General features: G+C 35.2%; 1 protein-coding gene across 1 annotated transcript; it reads left to right on the top strand.

Moving 5' to 3' along the window:
* Positions 1 to 253: 253 nt before the first annotated feature.
* On the top strand, positions 254 to 1,265 carry LOC149416264 (uncharacterized). The gene is made up of 2 exons (XM_089641929.1): positions 254 to 508; positions 797 to 1,265. Exons 1-2 carry the CDS (start codon positions 274 to 276, stop codon positions 1,141 to 1,143), a joined length of 582 nt encoding a protein of 193 aa, XP_089498055.1. The 5' UTR covers positions 254 to 273; the 3' UTR covers positions 1,144 to 1,265.
* The last annotated feature ends 7,509 nt before the right edge of the window (positions 1,266 to 8,774 follow it).

Genomic DNA, 8,774 nt, shown 5'->3' with positions numbered 1-8,774 from the left:
AAGAGCGCTCTGATGAGCCACATATTGACTCACACTGGAGAAAAACCTTTTTCATGTTCTGAGTGCAACTATTCATCTCATCGGAAGGGCGCTCTGATGAGCCACATATTGACTCACACTAAAGAAAAACCTTATGCATGTTCTTTGTGCAACAAATCATTTACTTCGAAAGGTTATTTGAGGAGCCACATGGTGACTCACTCTGGAGAAAAACCTTTTTCATGTTCTTTGTGCAACAAATCATTTACTCGAAAACTTCATCTGACGAGCCACATGCTGACTCACACTGGAGAAAAACCTTTTTCATGTTCTTTGTGCAACAAATCATTTACTCGAAAAGGTAATCTGACGAGCCACATGCTGACTCACACTGGAGAAAAACCTTTTTCATGTTCTTTGTGCAACAAATCATTTACTCGAAAAGGTTATCTGACGAGCCACATGCTGACTCACACTGGAGAAAAATCTTTTTCATGTTCTTTGTGCAACAAATCATTTACTCTAAAGGGTGATCTGACGAGACACATGCTGACTCTCAATGGAGAAAAACCTTTTTCGTGTTCTGAGTGCACCTATTCATCTCATCAGAAGAGCGTTCTGATGAGCAACATGTTGACTCACACTGGAGAAAAACCTTATTCATGTTCTTTGTGCAACAATTCATTTACTCAACAGAGCATTCTGACCAGGCACATGCTGACTCACAATGGGGAAAAACCTTTTTCATGTTCTGAGTGCAACTATTCATCTCATCGGAAGGGCGCTCTGATGAGCCACATCTTGACTCACACTAAAGAAAAACCTTATGCATGTTCTTTGTGCAACAATTCATTTATTCAAAAAGGCAATCTGACCAGACACATGCTGACTCACAATGGAGAAAAACCTTTTTCATGTTCTTTGTGCAACAAATCATTTACTCGAAAACTTCATCTGACGAGCCACATGCTGACTCACACTGGAGAAAAACCTTTTTCTTGTTCTTTGTGCAACAAATCATTTACTCGAAAAAGTCATCTGACGAGACACATGCTGACTCACACTGGAGAAAAACCTTTTTCATGTTCTGAGTGCAACTATTCATCTCATCGGAAGGGCGCTTTGATGAGCCACATATTGACTCACGCTAAAGAAAAACCTTGAGATGACTCTTCCTTTCACCCTTTGAATTTAATTTTTTTTTTGTAATACCTAAGTGATCTTAGGCCACTGTCATTAAAATCTCCTTAGAACTCTCTCTCCCTTCGGTAGCTACGAAGGCTACTCAAGATTCTCTAGTAATATATATACATTTCTATAAAGATAAATGTACTTGGTTTATTAATACGCCGGTTACGGCCTTCAACGTAACTCCCTCGTATTTAGTTGTAATTAAATCCCACCAAACGTTGTGTGATTTTTTTTTGCTTTATGGTATCGGGTTTTTAATTACTCTGTTTGGTAACCCCTTGTTCTCTTTAGGACAGGGATGGAGTCAGAGATGTTAATTTCAAAGTTAACGAATCGAAGTTGGATCAATTTACCTAAAACCCCCGTTTTCTCCATACTGTCTATCTCTCTTAATCTGATCTCCTTAGAAGTTCACCTAAGCCGTCCTCCTGACCTGTCATAAAACTTTAATACACAAAACGAAAAGTCAAACATAATTTGTTAGTACATTACAATCATAATTTGTTCTCCGGGGCCCTCTGGATTGCCGACCTCTCCTACTAGATGACATTTGACGAGCCACATGCTGTCTCACATTGCCGAAAAACCTTTTTAATGTTCTGAGTGCAACTTCTTATGTACTCAAAAGGGAAATGCTAACCACATGCTGACTCACAGTGGTAAAAAAACTTTTTCGTATTCCGACTGCAGTTTTTCGTGTTCTCAAAAGACATATTTGAATAAATACGTGCGCACTCATTATTATGCCCGGATATCTCAGTCGGTAGAGCATGTGACTCTTGATCTCAGGATCGTGGGTTAGAGCCCCACGTTGGGCGCCATTGTAATAGAATAATTCAATTATATACAAATCAAACCACGTAGGGCGCCAATTTAATTGAATAATATGGCTAAAATTAATAAAAACGCGTTGGTGGGCTATTGTAACAAAGTAATAATGATTTATTTATTATCAAACGCCATCAAAGGCCTCTACAACAATGTGACACATGTGATTATAAGTACACAGTGATACAGCTGAAATTTTTTTAAGGCATAGAATGCTACAATAATAGAAAACACTTCATTTAAACATGATAAAATATACAGAAAAGGTGATTTTATTGTTACAATCAAATTTATCTGCACTTGGCCACTATGGCAAAGTAGCTTCAATTATTTCAGGGCTATCAGAGACTTGACAATTAAAAATGATGTTAATTATTCCAATTATGCTACTTTTTTTATTTTTTTTAAGAAAGACAAACATTGCCAGGTTACGAATAACCCAACAATGTTTGAAAATCTCCTACTACCACCACAGAAAGCCGAAAATTTTGCTTGTGAATTGTAAGCATAGTTTATAAGTTAAGAACAACAAATTCCATAGTGTGAGATATATAGTATTGAAACAACTTTAGTATGTCACAAGAAATCATTTATTGTCAAAGAACGAAACAACGATTATTTTAGTTATTATTTACGATTAGATTTAACCAGAACATGAAACTCAAAATTTAGGAAAGATAACAATGTCTCAAGATGTGTGCTTCAAACGAAGATCACTAGCACAGTTGGAATTAAATGGTAGCAATTTTATAAGTTAATTAGTGACGAAGGAATACAACCATTATAATCTGACCTGTTTCATAATAGGGCGCCATGCGACTCATAGATTAGTTCTGCAAAATTTATAAAGGATAACGTGATGACCAACGATTACAACAGATAGCTAAACAGGAACAATATGTCCGCAAGATTCCTCCCATAATGTCTCCTGGAGAAATCACTCCAATCCTTCTAGTTTTAAAGTGTTTCCTTGACCGCCGCCCGTTTGGTACTAGAAGTGAGTCGTTCGCGAACGAGTCGGCTCAGTGAACCGGATCTCTACACGGATCCGTAAGATCCGGTTCCCAAATCAGCCGCTCACTCGTTCACTAGTTCTGCAAAATTTATAAAGGATAACGTGATGACCAACGATTACAACAGATAGCTAAACAGGAACAATATGTCCGCAAGATTCCTCCCATAATGTCTCCTGGAGAAATCACTCCAATCCTTCTAGTTTTAAAGTGTTTCCTTGACCGCCGCCCGTTTGGTACTAGAAGTGAGTCGTTCGCGAACGAGTCGGCTCAGTGAACCGGATCTCTACACGGATCCGTAAGATCCGGTTCCCAAATCAGCCGCTCACTCGTTCGCGGATCAGTAGGGACTGACCCGTTCGGGAACGGTGAGCAGGTGACCCGCCAGACCCGAATAGCCGACTCACCCGTTCGCGAACTAAGATTCGCATACACCGTTCAACAGATCTCACAGCTCGCGGGTCACTACTGACGTACTGATCGAATTGATCATAGATATGACATAATAATAATAATATTGGTATTCCCGCTTGCATAACATTTTAGTTGTGTTGGCACTTATTTAGTTAATTCTAACAGGAACAAGGACAAGTTATATTATGTTCATGGTTTATTTTCAGTTAATCATTGATATCTAAATAATCGTAAAAAAAGTAGTGTTGGTATTGAGTACTTACATGAACGACGTTTTTAGCTATTATTCTCACACCGAAGTATTTTGTTTCACAACACATTTTTTTATTTTATTATTACACTTATTTAGGACACAATTAATTTAAAATAGATTAAAGTTTATTTTAATTGTTTTATATTTTAATACGATTATTTAATACCAATTATTTAATACCAATTGATTTTTAAAAATTAATCTAAAGAAACTTTTTCTACCGTATTGATATAGAATATAATTTAAAAATAACACATCTGACAATTTTGACGATGTCATTCTGGACCCTTTTTGGGTGAGAGTTTGACCTGCTTTCGAAAATATTCTTTCACAGGGCACCGAATTTGCTGTTATACATAGTATTTTTTTTTTAACTAAAGCCAGATATGTATTTGTCCAATTCTATAATGCCTGCAGCGGTAGAATTATGTGAAAATGATTTGTAATCAATGAATAAACAATTGTAACTCTAACCTCACAATGTTGCAATAGTGTTGAAGCATTTTTTCTATGAAAGAAAACTCTATTATTAAGAAAACGTATTTTATATAAATTCAACTAATTGTGAATTCTGATAGATTTAAATAATGTCTACTACCTATAAATATTATCTACTAGTTACCGCTACTGGATAGATAAGAGGCGCTCTAGAGGCGGCCGGCTGCTTTTTTAAGCGCTCCGCGTTTATTTTGAAAAATCTCGGGAAGTTCTCAATTTTTTCGGTGTAGATAAAGTGTAAAATAACCGCAATAATTTTTAAGTTAGATGTTTAAAAATAAAATAATTTTAGTGTCGCTGATTCAAGATTAATTCAAGTTTTAATACAAAATTTCAAATATTTTAAGTTCAAATCTGCCACGTTGTTCTAGAAATGCATAATAACGCTGCAGCATCGGTAAAATCGGTCGAAAGAATAGGCCACATGTGCAGTGTGAAAGACAAGCAAGCAACCGTGTCAAGTGTAAATGCGTCAAGTGATTTATAATGGGTATTCTTTGAACTATGGTGACTGTAAACAATATCCGATACGACAGGGCGACACTACTACATCTCAAAAGTGAAATTGTTTTTTTGGACCCTAAATTAGCCGCAAAAATATCATTATATGACCTTGGACGCGATAATTATTCTACTCGTAAAATTATATTTCGAGGTTGCCGTGCTGGACGCTATCATAAAAAACATACACTGTGCATCAGAAAGAAACAATATGACACAATATTTTGTGATGCAGCACAGGCCGAAAACACTCCTGCTGTAAGTGATCGGGCTACACTCCTAAGTTATAAAAGTGATAGTGTGTTGAACCCTTCAGTGACTGCAAAAGAAACCATATACAATCCAGTCCGTGATCCGAATGTGAAATTTAGATACAGGGGGTGTCTCGGTGGACAAAAAACAAAATATTTATGCAGGGAGGAACAATACGTTCCAAAAATTATTAATAATAACAATGGTAATGAAAATAATAATAAGTCTCCGTCAGTACAGGATGTTCAAGTAGTCGAACCGATCGACAAACAGAATTACCTACCGTCTAAAGCCCTCCGCGATTCTGATAAATTCCACAACAACTTAAATGAAATTAGATTAGAACGACATGCCAACTATAGGAGCAGACAGCTTGCGATTGGTTCCTGGAATGCTCGATCCCTTAACAACAAACTAGAGGTGGTGGACGATATTTTCAGAGACCAAAAACTCCATATCCTTACTGTTACAGAAACTTGGCACGAGAACAGTGATTCGTACTCAATTAAGAGACTTCGAGCTTTAGGGTATGTGGTTATTGAAGAAGCCAGACCTAGTAGGGACCTACCATCAAACAATATCTCACACATGAATCACGGGGGTGTCGCGATAATAGCCCGACCAGGATTACGGCTAAACAAAGTAGCTCTCGGTACATTCACGTTTGAGTATATTGGATGCAGGGTTTCTTCTTCAGGAACGTCGTTCATGTTGTGCACCCTTTATAGGCCCGGATCGAAACCAATCTCTGTCGAATTTTATAATGAGTTTTCACAGTTTTTGGAAGTTTCAGTCGGACTCTCCGACACACTCATTATAACAGGCGACATTAATATTCGTCTCGAGCGCGTGACATCACCAAACACTGATAAATTCTTAGATCTATTAGCCAGCTTTGGATGCCACCAATGGGTCGACGTCCCAACTCATGATGCTGGTGGTACATTAGATGTACTAATTTCAAAGAACAGTGATCCACCGCTTTCAGCAGATATTCGTGATATAGGACTGTCAGACCATCGGCTCGTTTGCACTGATATTGATTTTAACCCGCCTAAAGTACCATATAAAACAATTGTATCAAGGGAATGGCGTAAATTTTGCTTTAGCGATTTTCTGGAAGAGTTACAGACCTCTCTCTTATGTACACCCAATGTTTGGGAAACAAAGACCCCTACCGAACTTGTCAAGACATATAATAAAATACTTTCATGTCTGTTAAATAAATATGCCCCAACATCATCAAAAACACGGAAAGTTCGAAAGTCTGACGGCTGGTTTGACGATGAATGTCGAAACCAGAAGAGACTTATGCGGATATGTTAATCACAAGTGACCTACCAGGTAAGTATTGTACTGTATATTTTCTCCATAAATAGTTAAGTAATAACACTGTAGAAATGTATTATAAGTTTGTACAGCGCCCTTGAGGTGTTTTTGCACAAAAACGGCGCTATAAAAGTCATCCAGGTATTATTATTTATTATTATTATTATTACTTATCAATAGATGGCAAAAAGTGCAAAATTTCGAAACAGAATACTTTATATAGCTAATAGTCAACAGATGGCAATACACACAATTTTGAATGATAATCTGTAAACACGGAGAGATAAAATAAAACTACTTTAAAAAAATCCTGACCCATCTACAAAATCATGTATGACCCCAAGATCTCCAAACCAGCGTGAGGAGGGAATGTCTTATGATTCTAACAATGATAGCGAGGATGAAGAAAAGATAGCAACGATGCCTCTAGAGGCATGTAAGGTAAATAATGCCCTGACAAACGCACGAATAAAAATACATTTTATAAAGGCAACGATCACAGAAGGTAAAGGAAAAATAATAAGCCAAAAAAAGTTAAAAAAAATGAAGGCATGGACTCATAATTCGACATTATAGCCCATTTAGTAGCCGAAAACAATGAAATGAACGGTGAACAAAAAATATGAATGAAGTTAAAAATTATACAGGAAATTAATTCATTGTTTGTCAACATGAGACATAAAAAATATTGTTCCTGAAACTTATGCAGAATAAGGTAAAAAACCACGAGCCCGTTGTAATAACCATACCAAAAAATAAAGATCAACAGTCTTACTCATAATGAAATCCCTAATACGACGATAATACCCCGTATTAGCTATACAGGAGTGGGGGCCTATACTGGTCAGATTAAAAATCTTTACTCATAATCATAAATTTTCCCAATATAGCTCGACCGCTGGATTATGGAATATGATTTTTTTTCAGTAGCAACACTTGAAAAATTTGGCATTTCGCGGCGTGTTGCCAACTTCACGTTTATTCATATGTCAAAAAAGTAATCCAAGAGTTGGTTTTTTTATCTTTGAATAACCTAAAAATGGATAATGTTGAGATTAATTTGGAGGTAGAATAAAAAAGGCGCAAGCGTAACAAAAATTGGGGTGGCGTTGAAAAGGTTTGTTAACTTTTATCTTGGCTCTAATGTTTTGTTCACTTGTTTGAAATTAGTGTAAGTATAATGATTAACCTGTATTTTATTGTTTGTTTCATTTTTGTAGGATTTATAGAAAAAATATAAAAAAATCGTAAAGTTTATAATCGCGTGAATCCTGCGTATTTTTTACTTCGAAACTGCTGTGACAGGTACTTTTTCGAGTCAACATTAAATATTTTATATTTCTGTATGTTGTTTGTGGATTATTTGATAATAAATGATACATGTCTATGGAAAAAAGACTTGATTTTAACTGTAAACAACCTTTCAGAGAACGTGGGTAAAAAAATATTTCAAAGAATTTGATCACGGACTGTCCAAACGTAAAGAAATAAATTACTATATTTAGTACATTTAACACCCTGAAATTGTAATAAATTAGAAAGATAATTTCATTGTCTACAATTACCAATAACAATAATTACAATTTTTGCCTTTTTTAACTAATTGAATAGTATAATACAGACAGTCTATTTTACAATGTCAAAATCGAAGCGCCGTTTTTTATGTAATTGAGATCTAATACAGGATATTTATGACCATGTTTTTATATTGGATAGTAAAACGAGAAACAAGGTTTTTAATAAGATATATATCAAAGCAATACATATTACTAATCTTTCAGAAAATACTTTGTAAATTGCTAAAATTCCGTGTTATTTCGACATTTTCCCCCCAGAATACGTGATTTTACAGCGTTTAAGCTCGATACACACCAGGTGAATTAACCTAGCAAAGTTGATGATGGTGATGAAACCTTTCATGTCAAACTTGCAGGAGCTTAGAACGGTAATTAAAATCTTTATATTATTGTAGAAAGCAATCACTTTGTGGTTTGACATATTTAATAAAATACTTTTAGTTTTAAAACCACAAGTAGTAATAATTTGTACCCTGAAGATGCTTGAGTAAAGCGAAACCGGTTGGTTGTAAAAATTATTTAAAACTCGTGGTTTTAAAACAAAAAGAATTTTATTTTATTAAAATCTTTATGATTTTTATACCTAAATGTTGGGTTTTGAAAAAAAATAGTTGGAAGGGAAATAAATTATAGAACAAACAATTTATTTATTTATTACTTGCAATAAAAATAATTAAATTTTTTATTGGTGTCACATAATTTAAACAAATCAATATATAGTATCATTATGCCTCGTTCCAGAGTTATACTCTTAGTATCGCCCTGGTGACAGACCGCCATTCAAAATTGAACATTGCTTGAAATGGTTTCATTATGTATAATGACTAGATCTAAAATAGCCACTTTACTAGATATAGATAAATTGAAAAAACATATATAAAAAGACCAAAACAAAACAAGTAAAGTGTACAATATACAGGGAAAAACCAAAATACCTAT

This window comes from Hesperophylax consimilis, chromosome 17, assembly GCF_061612785.1.
Source record: "Hesperophylax consimilis isolate HC1 chromosome 17, BYU_Hcon_1.0, whole genome shotgun sequence".
In the NCBI taxonomy this organism is placed as follows: Eukaryota; Metazoa; Arthropoda; class Insecta; order Trichoptera; family Limnephilidae; genus Hesperophylax; species Hesperophylax consimilis.
This window is presented reverse-complemented; position numbering and strand designations above follow the sequence as displayed.

Excerpts from the sequence above, each read along its gene's own strand:
- LOC149416264 (XM_089641929.1), top strand. The coding sequence starts at position 274 with ATGCTGACTCACACTGGAGAAAAACCTTTTTCATGTTCTTTGTGCAAC. Across the intron at positions 509-796 it reads CAAATCATTTACTCTAAAGG|AAAAACCTTATGCATGTTCT; the intron begins GTGATCTGACGA and ends CTCACACTAAAG.